Raw genomic sequence first — 19,884 nt, 5'->3', positions numbered from 1 at the left:
CACACACGTAAAGGAAGCACTCAAAACATGCGGTTATCCTAACTGGGCGTTCATAAAGTCAGCAAAGAGGCACAGAAAAGAAGATCAGACACCAGCGAGAGAGGATAAGAAAGACAGACGCAACAACGTTGTTATCCCCTATGTAGCCGGTGTATCAGAGAAACTCAGGAGAGTTTTCTCCAAGCACGACATCCCAGTGTACTTCAGACCCAGCAACACACTCAGACAGAAACTGGTTCACCCAAAAGACAAAACTCCAAAACACAGACTTAACAACGTGGTGTATGCTGTACAGTGCAGCGAGGAATGCCCAGACCTCTACATTGGAGAGACCAAACAGCCACTTCACAAGCGCATGGCACAACATAGAAGAGCCACCTCCACAGGACAAGACTCAGCAGTCCATCTGCATCTAAAGGTCAAAGGTCACTCTTTCGAGGATGCCAATGTTCACATTTTGGACAGAGAGGACAGATGGTTTGAAAGAGGAGTGAAAGAGGCCATCTATGTCCACTGTGAGCGACCATCTTTGAACAGAGGCGGTGGTTTACGACACCAACTGTCTGCCATCTATAATCCAGTTTTGAGTTCCCTCCCCAGACGCCTTAACGCCCACTAACATCCTGGGCCATCTGACCTCAGGAATTCACATGACAAGGTGGGGCCAGGTTTCACAATGAGCTCACCCGAAACCCTGGCTGATTAGGTCCCACACCCGCTTTCACACCTTGGCTCATGTGATTAGAGGATCATCAGGGGGTCCTTTGTCCCTCTTTGGGGGGAAACTCCCACTGGGTTTAAATCTGGGACTCTCCACCATTTGACCTTAGAACTGAAGAAGCTTCTCGGATGAGAGGTGAAACGTCTTCAAGCAACTTAAAGAAGTCCAGATGCTTTTCTTTGCAAACTCCTTTGACTACGATGACCTGGATGACTGAGAACCTTCACAGACATATCTCTGACTTTATGTCCTCTACAAGTGTTTCTGTTTTTTTTTTTTTGCTGGTTCTTCAAATGTTCAATAAAAACATGTATGCTAATTCATAATGAAGAAAGCTTTGTAACTATCCCCACTAGTGAAGACTGTAAAGCATCCCTCCAACAGCCAAACTCATCTGTTCTCTGATTGGATTGTTAAATTTGTGATTGACATGACATTGACCAATCAGATGACAGGAAGAAAAATAGGGTAAAAATTCGTACTTGTAACTTGAAACTTGAGTGCAGAGTTTCACACGTATTTTTTGGCTAAGTCCACACACAAATCTGTTTTACGCACACACAAATTCTTTTTACACATACAAATCCTGATTTACAAGTACAAAATATTTATGACCACAATTTGAGCCCATACTTCTGCTTTTTTACAGATTGACGAGAAGGTCTTTGACTTCAAACCAAGCTTTATGGCCTCTTTTTTGGATTTTCTGAAGACAGGTAAAAAACAGCCAGACCTTGAACCAAGATATGATGGAGGCAACCAAGAAACCTGTTCCTCTGTGAGGGGAGGAATTAAATGCTTATCCTCATCATCTCCTCCCCTACCACCAACTTCTCCCCAGCAGCCTCCAGGACAATTCAGCGATGGCAGCCAGGGTAAAGGGCCAGACCTAACCCTCAGCAGCTGCCAAAGTCCCTGCAAACCTCTGGATGATGAACTGAAAAGAAACCTGGAGACTCTCCCCTCTTTCTCCTCTGATGAGGAGGATTCAGTAAATAAGAACCAGGACTTGCAGAAGAGCATCTCATCTGCAATCTCTGCCCTCTATGACACTCCACACTCACTGGCTGCTGCAGTGGCTTCTGCAGTAGTCAAAGCACAACCCATGCTTTCTCCACCCACGCCACAGGAGCCGTCGCTCAGCCCGCCTCTCAAAACCAATTCTCCCCTCATTCCTAGTATGGAGAGCATAAAAGATGGGGCATTTACACACACTCAGCATAACACACAAAATAAACAAAACACACGTGAGGAACAAAAAATGATCTCCACATTGTCAGACATGGAGGGGGTAGGATCTGAGCATGAAAGAGAAGAAGAAAACAGCAAGAAGGAGGAAGGCGAGGAGATAGCAAGCAAAGAAGAAAACATGAGGCATTCACACAGTATGTTGCAGGGAGCAGCGGAAAAGCAGGAGAAGGAGGATACAGCGTCTGACATGCAGATTATGGAGGGCCATGATGGTATTTATATTTGTCTGTCTTATTTCCTCTTTAACAGCTTCAGTTTGTAGTTACATTCTGTGGTGCTCTTCTGTGAGATGGCCTCCATTTAACACATGTGTAACTTCAGCTTGGTTGTAGATGTTAGTGTCTGTCTCTGTTAAAACATTGTCTCCACTGTCAAATTTGTAAAAATGTGTCTAATTCTCTAGATCTCGAGGCGATCGTGGCTCAAGAGTTGGCAGTTCGTCTTGTGATTACAAGACGAACTGCCAACTCTTGAGCCACGATCGCCCCGAGATCTAGAGAATAAAAGAAGGTTGCCGGTTCGAACCCCGGCTTGGACAGTCTCGGTCGTTGTGTCCTTGGTCAAGACACTTCACCTGTTGCCTACTGGTGGTGGTCAGAGGGCCCGGTGGCGCCAGTGTCCGGCAGCTTCGCCTTTGTCAGTGCGCCCCAGGGCAGCTGTGGCTACAATGTAGCTTGCCATCACCAGTGTGTGAATGTGTGTGAATGGGTGGATGACTGAATGTAGTGTGAAGCGCTTTGGGGTCCTTAGGGACTAAGTAAAGCGCTATACAAATACAGGCCATTTAGATGTACAGTGACTCCGTCAAACTGACGTTTGACCTCCCTGAATGACACAGTGGTCAAATGTAAAATTATTTTTGGATAACAAAGAGCCCAAAGAAGATGAGAGTTGTTGTTGCTGTTTATATGACGACATAAAAACAAAATTCATAATAACTTCATTCACTAATGACGTTGTCAAAGCTCTGAAAAAAGGCTGACAGAAAATGATTTCGATTTAGCTCCCTTGTGGTAAAAAGTCGTGTCGTTTTATTTCAGGAAAAGGGGAGGAATAATTCCTCCTCCCAAATAGCACCACATTCTTCTGGTTACCACGGTCTTTATAAAGAAACACAGTGTACCACAGAACTGAAGTTCATTTCAAGTAATATTATAAACTCACCCTGTGCCTTTTCTTTCAGATTTACCATCAGGACGTGTGCCTGCTCCTGCACCTCCATCACCATTCATCTCCTCCTCACCGCTCACATACTCATCACCATCGCCTCTCCCTCCCCCGTCAATCTCTGTACCTTCTCCACCACCAGTCCAACAGAATGAGGAAGAAGTCAGTCTAAATGATCTTTCTTCTGATCAGCATATGCAGCAATCCTCCTACCAGCAGGCTCCAACTGCAGCCACCTCCCCACCCCCCTCCACCTCCCCACCAGTCATCCCATCGTCACCCCTGTCCAACCTTCCCTTCGGCCAATCGATCCCCCCCCCATCCACCACACCTCCCCCATCATCTTCTGATCAGGACCAGGAACCTGAAGCTGGGTTGCCTTACTTTTCCACTTTATCCTCCTCACCCTCTTCATTGTCCTCTCACCCACCATCACCTCCAACGCCAGAGGAGGCCCCACAATCCCAGCGTCTTACCTCCCTTCACCTGGCAAAGAAACAGGCTGATGCTGCCATCGCTGGGGAGAGTGAAGAAGAAGACAGTGAGAGTGGAGGTGAGGGAATCTTCCGTGAGCGGGATGAGTTTGTGGTGCGAACTGAGGACATTGGGACTCTCAAGGTGAGTAATGCCACAGGTCTCAGGAAGTATGTGTTCTGAATAGATAACTTACCAGCCATAATATACGCTGTCTGTCTGTGTTACTAGATGGCCTTGCAGACAGGCCGAGAGCCTCCACCTATCTGGAGGGTGCAAAAAGCTTTGCTCCAGAAATTCAGCCCAGAGATCAAAGATGGTCAAAGGCAGTTCTGTGCAACAAGTAATGTGAGTTTTTCAAAAAGACGTAGTGTATGTTTAAGGACATAAACTGTTGGTGGACAGCTCTGGGTTCAAAACAGTTCACCACAGACCTGGTATTGTTCCCAGAGCCAGTCTCTTTGATGCTTGACTTTTTTCTCTTCTCAGCCTATTAAAACGTAACATTAAAGCAGTTTTCGATAGAATGGATCATATTACTCTTTGCAACACTAGAATTCTTACAAATATATCTCTTTATGACATATTAATTGTTGTCTGTTCTCTCAGTATTTGGGTTACTTTGGTGATGCCAAAGTGCACTACCAGCGTTTATATGTGAAGTTCTTGGAGAATGTCAACAAAAAAGATTACGTCAGAGTGTGTTCACGAAAGCCATGGCACAGAGCTGGCCTGACTCTGAGGTAAGACGAGAGAAAGACACGGAGTGGAAAGTGTAACCAGAACTGGCCTGCATCAAGGTTACCCTGGATTACCAGGCCCAGACTTCTTCCTGTGAACTGATCATTATTTATTAATACATATAACCCCCCCCTCCCATAAAGCTTGTTGATGAACTCTCAACACATACATAGACTGTACCACACAAAAACAATTCAGTCACTAATTTCAACATTTTAATTAATCTATGTTTCATGTGCCTGTGCTTAAGACAAACACCAATTAAGTTAGTGTCTCTCCTCATGTCTACCGACTGACAGACGCCAGCCTCTAGCTAAACAGCTGCTGACCATTCACAATCAGAGCCAACCTCGAATAGATAGTCGACACAAGGAGAGACGGAATGAAAGAGAGCTAATGGAGCAGAGAGAAAGAGAAAGAAGAGAGAGAGAAACAAGGAAAAAAGTAGAAATGGAACATAAGGAAAGAAAAAGGAAAGAGGAGAGAGATCGCAAAGAACAGCAAAAAGAAGAAACACACGAGAAAGAAAAAGATGGTGGAGAACAAATTGAGAAGGGTCACAGAGATGTGAAAATGGAATGGAAGAAGGAAAGTGAGAGTGAAAGAAGGGAGAAGGAGAAAAAAGAAAGGAAACTTAAAGAGAGGCAGCAAAGGAAAAAGGAAAAACAGGATAGGGAGCAGAGCGAAAGGATGAAACAAGAGAGAGAATGGAAAGAAAAGGAAAGATCACTGAGAGAACAAAAAGAGAGGGAGAGGATAGAAAAGGAGAAACAGGAGAGAGAGAGAGAACAAAAACTTAGGGAGAGACAGGAGAGGGAATGGGGAGAGAGGGACAGAGAGCAGAGGGACAGAGAGCAGAGGGACAGAGAGCAGAAGGACAGAGAGCAGAAGGACAGAGAGCAGAGGGACAGAGAGCAGAAGGACAGAGAGCAGAGGGACAGAGAGCAGAAGGACAGAGAGCAGAGGGACAGAGAGCAGAAGGACAGAGAGCAGAAGGACAGAGACCAGAAGGACAGAGAGCAGAGGGACAGAGAGCAGAAGGACAGAGAGCAGAGGGACAGAGAGCAGAAGGACAGAGAGCAGAAGGACAGAGAGCAGAGGGACAGAGAGCAGAAGGACAGAGAGCAGAGGGACAGGGAGCAGAAGGACAGAGAGCAGAGGGACAGGGAGCAGAGGGACAGAGACCAGAAGGACAGAGAGCAGAGGGACAGAGACCAGAAGGACAGAGAGCAGAGGGACAGAGACCAGAAGGACAGAGAGCAGAAGGACAGAGAGCAGAGGGACAGAGAGCAGAGGGACAGAGACCAGAAGGACAGAGAGCAGAGGGACAGAGACCAGAAGGACAGAGAGCAGAGGGACAGAGACCAGAAGGACAGAGAGCAGAGGGACAGAGAGCAGAGGGACAGAGAGCAGAGGGACAGAGACCAGAAGGACAGAGAGCAGAGGGACAGAGACCAGAAGGACAGAGAGCAGAGGGACAGAGAGCAGAGGGACAGAGACCAGAAGGACAGAGAGCAGAGGGACAGAGAGCAGAAGGACAGAGAGCAGAAGGACAGAGAGCAGAGGGACAGAGAGCAGAAGGACAGAGACCAGAGGGACAGAGAGCAGAAGGACAGAGAGCAGAAGGACAGAGAGCAGAGGGACAGGGAGCAGAGGGACAGAGAGCAGAAGGACAGAGAGCAGAGGGACAGAGAGCAGAAGGACAGAGAGCAGAGGGACAGAGACCAGAAGGACAGAGAGCAGAGGGACAGAGACCAGAAGGACAGAGAGCAGAGGGACAGAGAGCAGAAGGACAGAGAGCAGAGGGACAGAGAGCAGAGGGACAGAGAGCAGAGGGACAGAGACCAGAAGGACAGAGAGCAGAGGGACAGAGAGCAGAGGGACAGAGACCAGAAGGACAGAGAGCAGAAGGACAGAGACCAGAGGGACAGAGAGCAGAGGGACAGAGACCAGAAGGACAGAGAGCAGAGGGACATGGAGACAGATAGTGAGCAGAAAGAAAAGGAGAAAGCTCAGGAAAAAGAAAAAAAGGAGAACATGGAGCAAGTCAAGAGAGATTATACAATGGCATTAAAAGAAGAGAAGAACCGAGGAGACATAAAGATGGCATTTCAGGGAAGAGCCAAGACTTCAAAGGAGAAGGCTGAGCCTCCACCCAAGAAAAGGAAGAAATGGTTGAAGGCGGTGCTGTCCTCTTCATCTGAGTCCGACTACTCCTTACTCAGTGATGATGAAGGTCAGCTGTTCTTTGAGTGCATATGATGCACACATTTATTTTTAACCCATTACCATTGTCTTCAACCAATGATTACTGTGTCCAGGACTCTGTGCAGCTTGTTTTGTGTTTTAGGGCCTGCGCGGGGTGGAGTAAACAGTCGAGCCATGAGGGACATGTTCAGGAGCTATGTGGAGATGTTGGTCAGCACAGCGCTTGACCCTGATATGATTCAAGCCCTAGAGGACACAGATGGTGAGCACTCAGCTCAAACAACACTGTAGTCTTAAATCAGAGACAAGCATTCTCCAAGAAAATGGAGAATGCATGCATGCATGCATTTTATTCAGCATTTCAACACATATAAAACATATCAAATGGTTAAACTGAGCCATTTTAGTATTTCATGAAATATATTAGCTCATTTTGCATTTGGTGGCAAAAACAGTCTTTGAACTAAGTAGATGGAGTTGCTATATTATTGACAGAAGAACGTTGACCCATTCTCTTCTGTGTTGTCCATCCATCCATCCATTCTCTTTCACTTATCCATGTCAAGGTCGCGGGGGTGGGGGGGGTTGGAGCCTATCCAACCGGGGTACACCCTGGACAGGTCGCCAGTCTGTTGCAGGGCTAACACATAGAGACAAACAACCATTCACACTCACATTTGCACCTATGGGCAATTTAGAGTTACCAATTAACCAATCCCCAATCAAATCAATTCAAATAAATCTTAAAGAGTACCTATAACTTGTATGTGCAGAACAGTCCAGGGAAAACAATTAAAAGGGCAACTAAATCCAAGAGCCTGGAGAAACTACAGAAGGTGGAAAAAAAGCATGAAACACAGGGAGGGATGACAATATCTGACAAAGACTAAGAGAAAGACAGCAGCCATAAATATACAGAAGGGTGACTGGAGCAGAGAGGAATCACCTGGGGAGCAGAGCTGAATGGGCTCAAAATGTGGTCATAAATATTTTGTACTTGTAAATCAGGATTTGTGTGTGTGTAAAAAAGATTTGTGTGTGCGTAAAAAAGATTTGTATGTGTAAAAAAGATTTGTGTGTGTGTAAAAAAGATTTGTATGTGTAAAAAAGATTTGTGTGTGTGTAAAAAAGATTTGTATGTGTAAAAAAGATTTGTGTGTGTGTAAAAAAGATTTGTGTGTGTGTAAAAAAGATTTGTGTGTGTGTAAAAAAGATTTGTATGTGTAAAAAAGATTTGTGTGTGTGTAAAAAAGATTTGTATGTGTAAAAAAGATTTGTGTGTGTGTAAAAAAGATTTGTATGTGTAAAAAAGATTTGTGTGTGTGTAAAAAAGATTTGTATGTGTAAAAAAGATTTGTGTGTGCGTAAAAAAGATTTGTGTGTGTGTAAAAAAGATTTGTATGTGTAAAAAAGATTTGTGTGTGGACTTAGCCAAAAAACCCCTGCAAGTTACAAGTACGCATTTTGACCCTATTTTTCTTCCTTTCATCTGATTGGTCAATGTCATGTCAATCACAAATGTAACAATCCAATCAGAGAACAGATGGGTTTGGCTGTCGGAGGGGCACTTTTTTGAACTGCAGGTCCTTGAAGGGTAATACAGTTTGAAGCTGGAGGATCTCTATGTAAATATCCGATAGCAGCTAGGTCCGCTAACTTTCAGCAGCTGTTGAAAGGATAAAGCTGTGGTATGTCAGTGGTTAGAAATACCATTATTACTTTAGGATTAGTTTAACACAAAGTCAGGGCTGACCCGGGACCATGTCTGTGAGTCACAGTGTGCAGCATAAAAGTCCTTTCACATCGGACACAGGATGTGCTGCTAATGCTAACTAAAAGCTAAGGATCCAGAATTTGTTGCGCTGGCTGCTGGGCTCTGTGGGTTTTTGCAGCAGCTCTACCTGTACTAGATGCACCTGCTCCTTGTCGTTTCTATCTCTGACTTTATGTCCTCTACAAGAGTTTCTGGGTTTTTTAGCTAGTTCTTCAAATGTTCAATAAAAACCTGTATGCTAATTCATAACGAAGAAAGCTTTGTAATGAAGACTGTCATTTCCAAAACACTGCCCGCCCCTGCGGTCCGCAGCGCTGTTGAAAAGGCTGTGGAAGTCCCTGTACTAAGCACGTAGACCTGTGACACAAAAATCACCAAACTCAGACGACCACAGACTGTTTTTCTTCGTGGTGATGAAGGAAAACGCTGGGCTGGCATGTAAAAGGGCATTTATTCCCTTCAAAGACCTGCAGTTCAAAAAAAGCGCCCCTCCGACAGGCAAACCCATCTGTTCTCTGATTGGATTGTTACATTTGTGATTGACATGACATTGACCAATCAGATGAAAGGAAGAAAAATAGGGTCAAAATGCGTACTTGTAACTTGCAGGGTTGCAAGTCCACACACAAATCTTTTTTACGCACACACAAATTCTTTTTACACATACAAATCTTTTTTACGCACACACAAATTCTTTTTACACATACAAATCCTGATTTACAAGTACAAAACTGATTTACAAGTACAAAATATTTATGACCACATTTTGAGCCCATAGAGCTGCAACAAGACAGTGCACTCAAGAATAGTGGTGCAACGGATCAAAAATCTCACGGTTCGGATCGGATCACGGTTTTAAGTCACGGATTGGATAAATTTTCGGATCAGCAAAAAAAGAATATAGACAAAAATTTAACATTTACTTATTGAAGTATTTTTTGCCTGTTAAAACATTCAACTCAAGACTCATTCCACGCAATTATTAAAAAAAAAAATGATGGTACAATATAGGGCAGCATAGGGCTTTGTATCTACCACTCAATTCAATTCAGTTTTATTTATAAAGCGCCAAATCACAACAACAGTCGCCTCAAGGCGCTTTATATTGTAAGGTAGACCCTACAATAATACATACCGCTCATTATATCGCACTCCGCTGTGATATAACGAGCGGTCACGGTCACGTAGCTTTCCGTTGCCCTGGAGCTCCACCCATTTGTAGTAGTTAGGGCAACAGAAGACGCCTGGGACAGCTCAGCCATAACTTAAAACCTTTCCTGCTCATACATGCTTGGAACGATCTTGCCACCACGCTACGAACGGGATATCATAGTGTGGCTCAAGCACGTTCATCATAGTTTAAACTCCTTGTTTTGCACAACAGAATACGGCCTCCCGTCTGCAGCTAAACACCCCAGTAGCTTTTGTAATAGCTTTAGCCCGGTCAGACTGGGCAGCAAAGGGCTGCTTAAATACCGCAAACTCCTCTGCTCCTCCACTTGGACCGCTAGCGCTGACCATAACTATCGCTTGACAGACCCACCACGTGCACCATACACATACTTTTTTTTTCTTCTTTTTCGAATCTTTGGATCACGTGCGTGCTGAACCGTGGAGTGGGATCGGTTCGGATTACGGATCAACCGTGATCCGTTGCACCACTACTCAAGACTAACTGATAAAACAGGAAGTAAGAAAGAACGGATATACTAACATATGAAAACTTAACAAGGCATGGGGAACACAGGGCAGCATCACACTGTAAAATCTAATTAGTTCCCAGAACTCAAAAAAACTATGCAAACTCGTTGCCTCAAAAACATTAAGTAAAGCTTACTTATGACTGTTAGGACAACTCATTCATTGCAAGTATGCAGTACTAAGAACAACTTGATGTTTCTGACGGTGCAGTACTAATTTTTTACCCACTGACAAACTAAATTAAATAACAATTTGTGGTAACTTACTTAAAAAAATATATCACATTACAGGGCTCTAGACTAACTTTCTGCCACGGTTGCACTGGTGTGCCTAACTTTTTCTCTTAGGCTACGTTCACACTGCAGGTCTTAATGCTCAATTCCGATTTTTTGATCAAATCAGATTTTTTTGTCTGCTTGTTCACACTACAAATAAAATGCGATAGCAAACGCGCTCTAGTGTGAACGCTCAAAGCGTCCCGCATGCGCAAAAGAAGACGTCACACACAACGCGCTCTGTTTAGACCCAGAGCAAACAGTATTGTTTGACTGATGGCCCTTAAATATAAAGACTTCGGACTTTACGTTTCCCAATTTTTGCTTTAAGTTATTTTGTTATTTACCAATAGTCATGTAAATAACCTAATAATTATCCTTATTGCTGTTTTAGAGAGGAGCAGTGCTTCAAAGGATAGTTGCAGATTTCTGTCAGAATCTGCAGATTATACAGTAAAAATAAAATGTTCATCTTGTCTTCCCAACAGTTTAACTAACATCTACACTGGATGGCCAGGAAGCGTTCACGATGTCTTCTCCGGAGCTGATAATTGGGGTCTGTCTTGTGTCAGTGACGTAAAAGATGGATTTAATGCGACATGACCGTTCAAACAGCAGTCGCTTTCTAAAACATCGGATATGTATCGGATTCAGTACCACATACGAAAGTGATCCAGATCGGATTTGAAAATATCGGATTTGTGCCGTTCACACTGTCATACCATGATCGGATATGGGTCGCATAGGGTCAAAAAAATCGGATTTGATGCGCTTTCGCCTGCAGTGTGAACGTAGCCTTAGGTGCACCAGCACAAAAGTTAGGCGCACCCAAATGTTTCAACCGCATCGCTTAACACCGCAGTTTTACATGTGCACCTTTTTGGGGGGAAATTGGTGTCCATACAGACAATATTGATCTGTAAATGATTAACTAACAATCTTGTCAACACAAAGTTCTTTATTTGAAGGACATTTCTATCAGAAAGATAAGTTACTGAAATCTGTTTGTGCTTAAAGTGTGTTGGCACTCTTTGGCAATATTGTTAAACTTAATCATCATCTCGGCTCCTCTGACGACCTGTTTGCTGCTGCTGAAAGGCAGTGGGGAGAGGGGACACTTGGGCAGTGCATTTATTGCAGCATATAATGTGTTTTCTGGATACACTGCTGCTTTTTCAGCGCTCAGAGATTGATGGCTCCGTGTCAGAGCACTGGCTATGAATTTCAGACGGATCAGGCCTTAACTTAACAAAAAAGTTATCAATTGTTCTTTTCATCTTTTCTTATTACCCACAGCTACATCCACTTCTGTCGGGCCTAGGCTGCTCACTAGGGCTGGGTATCATCACTGATCAATTCGGTTCTGATTCACAAGGTCCTGATTCGATTCGATTCAATTTTGCTTCTGATTATTTATCAGTACTGATACATGTGAGACTTTATCAGAGGTGTAAGCATCACAGCTGATGCCTTTGTGTCAAACTGAGGATAAAACAGAAAAACATGAAGCAGATTTTCCTGTCCTGACTTTTTGTAGCAGATAATCCTAAAAATATTCTGCAATTTTGCATAGTTTTAAAAAAATTAAAATTTCTTCAATATATTCTTGTCTGAGGTCATTTAAGTAAAAAAAAAAGAAAAAAAAAGACAGCGGCCGACAGTGCTGTAAACGACGGTAGACTGGTGGGTAATAAGCGAATGAATAATGCAGAAAACAGAGATTTGAGACGGGAAACTGTTCTTGAAGTACAGAGAGAGAGAGAGAGAGAGAGAGAGAGAGAGAGAGCTGTGCATGAAGTGTGATTTTTATCGTGGTGGAAGCAAAACAGCAAAAGTCAGAGAAGATTCATGGCGACATGTATCAAATGTGAAGCGTAGTTTGGATCTTCTTTTGCTGCTGGTTCAGTGAATTTTGGTTGGACAGAGACAAAACCTGCAGCATCAGAATCTAGCGCAAAAAAGACGTAAAGACAAAGCGCGGACCCGCCGACGCATCAGAGTCAGTGAGCTGTCGGCTTTCAGCCCCGACGGTGTGTCCGTGTATGGGCCGTGAGAAAGCCGAGAAAGACAAAGCTGATTCTGATGCGTCGGGTCCGTGTTTACGTCTTTGTGTGGAATCCGTTTACCTGCTCTCATTTACTGTTTGGTGGTTGTTGAAATAGTTTTTGAGCTCTATCGCTTTATTCAAGCTACTCACCTCTCTCTATCCACCTGCACTTTCAACTGGACCACGGCCAATCAGAGAGGTCCCGCCCCTGACTATCTCTGATTGGTTTAGATCACGATAGGGGCATAATGTGTGTCTGTTGTTAAACACGGAGACTTTCAGAGTTGCAGAGACTTTTCTTTTCTTTCTTTAACTCAAACAGTTGGTCGCACCGGTGTGACCTAGGGTTTTTTAGTCGCACCATTGAAAAATTTGGTCGCACTCTAGAGCCCTGCATTATGTTTTATCATACTTGACATTTCTAGTAAAACACTTATATTAATATAACGCTGAATGCAAGTATGATTCAAATAGAATAATTAACATTTAACATCACTTCTTGTAATGGTGTTAAAATCAGCCCAACTTTTATTTTCAAATGCAAAAAGGTAAATGAGCCAGCATGCTGGACACTGTTCTGCTGAACAACAAACAGTTATATTACCATCATTGTTATAATCTTACAATGAAACAAAGTCTCAGATTTAATTATTCCGGATCTAAGTTTAGGCCTACCACAACTTTGTTTTGAAAGTTACATTACTGATATAATCAATATAAAATGTATTTATTGTCTCTAGTTTAAATAAGACTTTTGTTTTGCATTCAAACACAGGAGCTGGAATGTTGTAATACTTTAAGGATGCTTGTTTACAGTCCAGACATTACTGCCTGAATGACTGTCATGGATCGAGGTGATCCAAATGTAGGTGCAGAAGAAAGTCTTTAACTTCCCTTAAGTACAGTGGCAGTGGATGTGGGTTGGAGATGCAATGAGCTTGAACCTGCAGGCGACCATCTTCACTGACCACACCATCTGTGACGGAGGACTCATCTCTTCTGCTGTCCTGCAAGCAAACAATCATATTTGTTTAGAACACCAACATATTTGCTTTCTTAAAACATTTTTTCTGCATTTGGTATAAAACAGACTCAAATTTAGACAATCTCAGGCTCCCTCCCCACCAGAGAGCTGACATTCAGTGTCCCACTTGTCAGTCTGGATAGCCCTGACCACCACCCCGCACACATTAATGTTATGAAAGCATATTTTTAAAAAGGGTTCTGCAAACATGGCCAATAACTTTCATTCTAATGATCTGCAAAACAAATTGCACTGTTCAAAAACTTGCAGACTTCACTATATACAGTGCAGACAGTGTGGTCCCTCTAAACTAAGTCTGTGGGATGTGATCTTCGAATAAATGCAGACCAAACTGTTGTTGTTTGTTTACTTACACAGCATGTCTTGTAGAATTTACTGGGGTCATCAGCAACAGCATATTGCAGTCACATCTCAAGTCCAATAACAGAAGACAGGAAAAGATCAGTAAAGAAACAACTTCCCCAAACCAAAGCACAAATAAAACAATAAGTAAAACAGGCTGATCTAAAGTATGATTAAAGTTCAGTCTGATTGATATAAATGTGACTGACAATTACTAATATACTGGAAAACCAAAATACTTCCCACTCAGCATTAAAATAAATACAGGGGTTAAGAATATACAGTTCATATGTTATAAAGGTTTATATGGATTGAAAACAAGCCCCGCCCCCTAACAGCTGCAAATACTGAAAAAGTTCTGGTCTGGGCTCTTATCGTAGGGAGACCAACCGTCCACTTTTCCCTGGACACTTTTCACGTTCTGTCCGGGCATTTGGGGGGATTTTCCAGATGAATGAAAATGTCCGGCTTTTCCTACAGAGGACCCATATGTGTGACGTCATCCCCGAGCTGCTGCTTTGTGAGTTGTTGTTCTGCACTGACAGATGGGAGAGACAGCGTGCAGCAGTGCCTAGTGGTGTTTAAAAGATGCCAAAGCACAACTGCAGCTTTGCAGACGAACTGCAAAATTTTTTCCCTTGTACCGTCCCGGTACTGGTAATTTTTCTTATACAGATGAGGCCTTATTTCTGTACCATTATTTAATTCTAGAGGTTTGCAAGTTATTTTTTTGCCCTTGTTGACTTGTAAAAGCCTATATCACATTTTTTAATTTCACCATTCATTAACCGCACAGAGAAAGCATTGTTTAAATATGTTAACATTTTCTTTAAGCAAACAGTATTATTAAAGTTCTTCATGACTGGGCCAAGTGTCCTCTTTTTTGGAAATCAAAATATGATCACCCTATCTTATCGATTAGCTGCTCACGTTTCTGTTTCAAACAGTCAACAGAAAATTTCACAGAGAGATTTTCATTTTCAGGGTTCATTTTTAAGTAACATGATCCCAGAGGCAGCAGCAACGCTAGGCTAACACTAACTAGCTAGCAAGATTATAAACCTGGTGCTAAACTGAGAGAAGCCACAAAAACAGTTTGAATAAGAGTAAACATTTACTCAGCAAATCAGAGTATCACGTAAAGAATCACAGCAATGACAACAATGATCTCTTGAGCTGAAGCTTCTCCAGGTTTGCTCAACATATTCCAGAAAAAAAAGCAGGCATCATGAACATGTGGACTGAGCTGTGTGAGGGACGAGGAGGTAGTGACGTGGCATTTTCAAACCATATCGTTTTATTCTTCCTCACTGAGAAGCAACATTTCCAGCTTACTTAGATTTTCTAATTTAAGACAACTCAAATAAACTGAGTTGATCAGTTTTTTGAATAAAAAGTACTGGTAACTTACTTAAAATGAGTTCTAATAACAAACTGATAAAAATTGAGCTCAGTCTACTTAATATTTTTAATTAAACACAATATTATATTTTACAGTACAGTAACCAAAATAAGTGAAAAAGTAAAACAAACAATAACCAGTCATTGTCCTGGATATTTTGAGTTTTTTGGGGGGTTTGGTTCCTTTTTTCAGAACTCTTGTGTTAAGCCTTTTTATTTGGTAATGTTAGTAGGTTGTTATTTTCCATTGTGATGTATTATCCTCTTTGTATTCTAAATTATCTTCTTTTGTGATTCCTTTCTGTCTCCCCATTTATGTCCCATTTATGTCCCCGTGTCTGTGTGGTCTCCTGTGTGCTTTCTCCATTTTCATCTGGTTTCCGTGTTTAATTCTGTCAAGTCAGTATATCTTAGTCCTAGCGTTAGTTACTTCCTGTTTTATTTTGATAGGCCTTCATCTCGTGTGCATTATGTTCAGTTTTGTGTCCCATAAATAGAGGGAATGACTCTATTTAACCACGACCTCAGACTGTCCGAGGTCTTGGTGGTTATGATAGGGATGAACTGCTGACCCATGCAAATGATTTCAAGTGTTTTAAGACCTTTTAATAATTAAAGATAAAATGGTGCAAATGAATTGCTAAGACAAAGACAGCATGCTCCATCTTTATTGTTATTTTTAGTGTATCCAGTAATGGAAAACTACTAATTAAATTACTTGGCATCATTTCAAGTGTCTTTTGAAAATTGCACTGACATGAACTAAAATGTAAGGTTTAAAAGTAAATGAGTATTCTACTACTTTAACACATCAGATGAATTATACCTCCCGCCCATGAGGAAAATTGATAGCATGCTCAGTGAACAGAAGAAGAAGTTGTTGAGGAGAGTCAACATGAGTGCTCAGCACCAGGTAAAGCTTCATATCCTTCTGTTTTGGTTTTATTTGGCACTTCTCAAATCACTTTGTTTTAGAGATTTGTTGAAGATGATTCCCCATAGTCTAAGTGTTAAACCAGATACATCTTTGTTAACTGAAAACAAGTTTCTTTGCAGAAATCTGATTCTTTGTGGCCTTAAGCTAAACGTGACCTTTGTCTCATGACACCAATTTACTTTCATCATCCAGGAGGCTTTACATATATTCCCCAAAATGACAGCAGATCCTGTGGAATCTGGAGTTGTCAAAGTTCACCTTGGTGGGGAGGGCTACAACCGCAAGACTCTCAACCGAGTCAAGAGGAGCATTCCTAAGCAGCAGGTGAGAAAAAGCTACGATGTTACACATTTATGTAGTCAATACCCTGTGCCTGGTGTTACAAGCTGAAAGGCAAACTGTTGTTATCCAACAGTTGTCTAATCGCTCTGAAGGTTTTTCAAAGGTTTTCTTTTGACCTTGGCTGCTTTTTCACTCATTTTTAGTCCATTTTTAGAGGAAATATTTTTTTGGTTGTGGAACACTGACCTATGGATCATTCAAGTATAAAAAGGGATTTAAGTCAGTGGTTTGGGGGATCTTGTCAAACTGACGAAATAATGAAACCATAAACCTACAGTGAGATTTTCATCCACCATACATTACCATCTGGAGTGCAACTTATTGGCAACAGCTTTATTCTTCAGCATGACAGTGACTTCAAGCAGTGTGTAATGATCTTGAAAGAGACCTGAACAAAACGCAGTCAACATCCAAAGAAGAACTTTGAATGTCCTTCATGAGGCCTGGAGAATCATTCCTGAAGACGACATAAAAAAATACATGGAAGTTTGCCTAAGAGAGTTGTGTTGTGAGGCTGTGTTGAAGAATAAAGGTGGTCATAACCAAATATTTACAGACTGTCAAGCTCTTTAGAATTGTACATACTTTGGTTTTACCTTATATAATGCATTTCCCATTTTCCTAACCATAAAGAAATAATGGACTCAAAACTTTTGCACACTACATGAGTACATCATCACACCAGTTAGTCTGAATCTTTTTAATAATTATTATGTGGAGGCAGTGTTGGGAAGGTTACTTTTAAAATGTATTCCCCTACAGATTACAGAATACATGCCCCAAAATGGATTTTGTAACGTATTCCGTTACGTTACTCAATGAGAGTAACGTATTCTGAATACTTTGGATTACTTAATATATTATCATGCTGTTTACAACTACATGAATGTGATTTATTACTATTACTGAAGGTCCGCGGCTCCGAACCGTAGTAAAGGGACCTCTGGCTAATACGTCGGGTTCGTGTCGGGCTCGTAGCTGAAAACTAGCTTTACTTTGTTGTCTGGGTCAAGTTTGCTAGCGAGAGACAGAGAGAGGCGTTGAAAGGCTGCTCCAACTGAACTTATTGTTTCGGAGGAAAACACAAACACAGTGTACAGTCGAGTCTTAATAGCTTACTTACAGCTGGGCTCGTCAGGCACTCTTCTTGGCTGCAGTGGTTATTATTATATTTACATGCTTCCAGCTCCCGTTTCTGCTCGATGACAGCTCAGACTTTTCCTTTTTCTCCCTCCCTCGCTCACAGACACATAACGGGTCCATTTTCCCTGCAGCACGGACTACACTGCCCATGAGGCTACATTCTTTAGGGCGATGCCTGTAACACTCTGCTGTTGCCTTCATATTAAATCATTTTAAAAAATATTTCTTCGCGTCATTATGCGGCCACAAGTAGAGGTGACATGGGCTGCGAGATTGAGACACAGGCATTAGAGCCTCTTAATGCCTGTTTTGTTTGGGTTTCCACCGGCGTGGAATTACCAAAAATAGAGAGAGCATAGCCTAACATATGAAACAGGAAAATACCGCCGTGTAATCCATTTATTTCAACAAAGTAACTGTATTCTAAATACCACCTTTTTAAATGGTAACTGTAATTTAATACAGTTACTCATATTTTGTATTTTAAATATGTAACGGCGGTACATGTATTCCGTTACTCCCCAACACTGTGTGGAGGGCATATGTCAGAGGCAAGATTTAGAAAAATCCACACAGTTCAGTACAGTCAGTACAATTACAATCAGTAAAAGAAAAGCATATAACCTTTGTAGACATCTTGCGTCTCATTAAACATCCATCAAATCCTCATTAGGCAAATTCTAATACAATTTTGACCAAATACCAAATACTAAAACTAAGGATATTTCTATTTACTTTTTCACAAACATTTTTTTGTTAGTTTAAATCTTTTTTCAAAATTATAGTTTTTATTTTTATTTTAACTAAATAAATAGTTTAACACGTTTAGGTTTAGTTTTTAATTTAGTTTTTGTTAACTATAAAAACCATCACCAGAGGGACCTTTTTTTTTTAATTTTAATGAAAGAAACTGTTACAGTTTTTGTAAAAAGTAAACATGAATCTTATGTCCTGTCTTCCTCCCCTCACCCTCAGCTGGTAGTGGTAGCCATCCCTCCCTGAGCCTGGTTCTGCCGGAGGGTTCTTTCTGTTAAAAGGGATTTTTCTTCCCACTGTCACCAAAGTGATTGCTCATAGGGGGTCATATGATTGTTGGGGTTTTGTCTGTGGTATTGTGGGGTGTTTACCTTACATTATAAAGCACCTTGAGTTTCACCTTCAGTTTTATTTCTTTGGTGCAATATAAATAAAACTGAATTGAATTGAATTAAGCACAACATCACCTCAAGGTTAAGAAACATCACATTTTTTGTTAAATATTTAGGTTACCTACTATGTGTACAACTTTCTTTAATTCAGTTCAGTTCAATTCAATTTTATTTATACAGCTCCAAATCACAACAACAGTCGCCTCAAGGCGCTTTATATAGTAAGGTAGACCCTACAATAATACATACAGACAAAAACCCAACAATCATATGACCCCCTGTGAGCAAGCACTTTGGCGACAGTGGGAAGGAAAAACTCCCTTTTAACAGGAAGAAACCTCCAGCAGAACCAGGCTCAGGGAGGGGCGGGGCCATCTGCTGCGACCGGTTGGGGTGAGAGAAGGAAGACAGGATAAAGACATGCTGTGGAAGAGAGACAGAGATTAATAACAGATATGATTTGCTTTAGCAAAAAGAAAAGTTTGAAGCCTAATCTTAAAAGTAGAGATAATGTCTGTCTCCTGAATCCAAACTGGAAGCTGGTTCCACAGAAGAGGGGCCTGAAAACTGAAGGCTCTGCCTCCCATTCTACTTTTAAATACTCTAGGAACAACAAGTAAGCCTGCAGTGTGAGAGCGAAGTGCTCTAATAGGGTGATATGGTACTACAAGGTCATTAAGATAAGATGAGGCCTGATTATTTAAGACCTTGTATGTGAGGAGCAGGATTTTGAATTCTGGATTTAACAGGGAGCCAATGAAGGGAAGCCAATACAGGAGAAATCTGCTCTCTCTTTCTAGTCCCTGTCAGGACTCTTGCTGCAGCATTTTGGATTACCTGAAGGCTTTTCAGGGAGTTTTTAGGGTGGCAGGTACTTCTGATTTGAGTCGTACGTAGTGAGGAGGTAAAATTATTAACAAGATGATCGACCTCTGTTGGAGTAGTGTTCAGGTAGCTGCTCTGCTCTATGTTGGTACAGGGCATTGAAGGTGATAACAGTGGGTGGATTATATTCTTAAACTTAGTTACAGCGCTTTCAGAAAGACATCTACTGTGATAAAGTCTACTCCCCACTGCTGTGTAATCAATTATTGTAAATGTAAATGTTATCAGGAAATGATCAGACAGCAGAGGGTTTTCAGGAAACACTGTTAAATGTTCAGTTTC

At 41.8% G+C, this 19,884-nt stretch overlaps 1 protein-coding gene across 7 annotated transcripts in view; it reads left to right on the top strand.

Annotated features, from left to right (window-relative positions):
* Positions 1-19,884, top strand: part of prr12b (proline rich 12b) — a 64,943-nt gene that overhangs the window by 42,618 nt on the left and 2,441 nt on the right. For 6 of the 7 annotated variants that reach the window (XM_063471001.1, XM_063470997.1, XM_063470996.1 and 3 more), the window contains 8 exons: positions 1,371-2,184; positions 3,156-3,757; positions 3,845-3,961; positions 4,223-4,356; positions 4,654-6,590; positions 6,705-6,824; positions 15,963-16,060; positions 16,277-16,408. In XM_063471001.1, coding sequence (XP_063327071.1) covers positions 1,371-2,184; positions 3,156-3,757; positions 3,845-3,961; positions 4,223-4,356; positions 4,654-6,590; positions 6,705-6,824; positions 15,963-16,060; positions 16,277-16,408 — 3,954 coding nt within the window. Of the gene's footprint in view, positions 1-1,370; positions 2,185-3,155; positions 3,758-3,844; positions 3,962-4,222; positions 4,357-4,653; positions 6,591-6,704; positions 6,825-14,126; positions 14,267-15,962; positions 16,062-16,276; positions 16,409-19,884 lie in introns of those variants that run through there. The other variant, XR_010093755.1, reaches the window with a different exon arrangement.

Source organism: Pelmatolapia mariae, linkage group LG4 (assembly GCF_036321145.2).
Source record: "Pelmatolapia mariae isolate MD_Pm_ZW linkage group LG4, Pm_UMD_F_2, whole genome shotgun sequence".
Lineage (NCBI taxonomy): Eukaryota > Metazoa > Chordata > Actinopteri > Cichliformes > Cichlidae > Pelmatolapia > Pelmatolapia mariae.
Note: the sequence above shows the minus strand (reverse complement) of the source record. Positions and strands in the feature narration are given on the sequence as shown.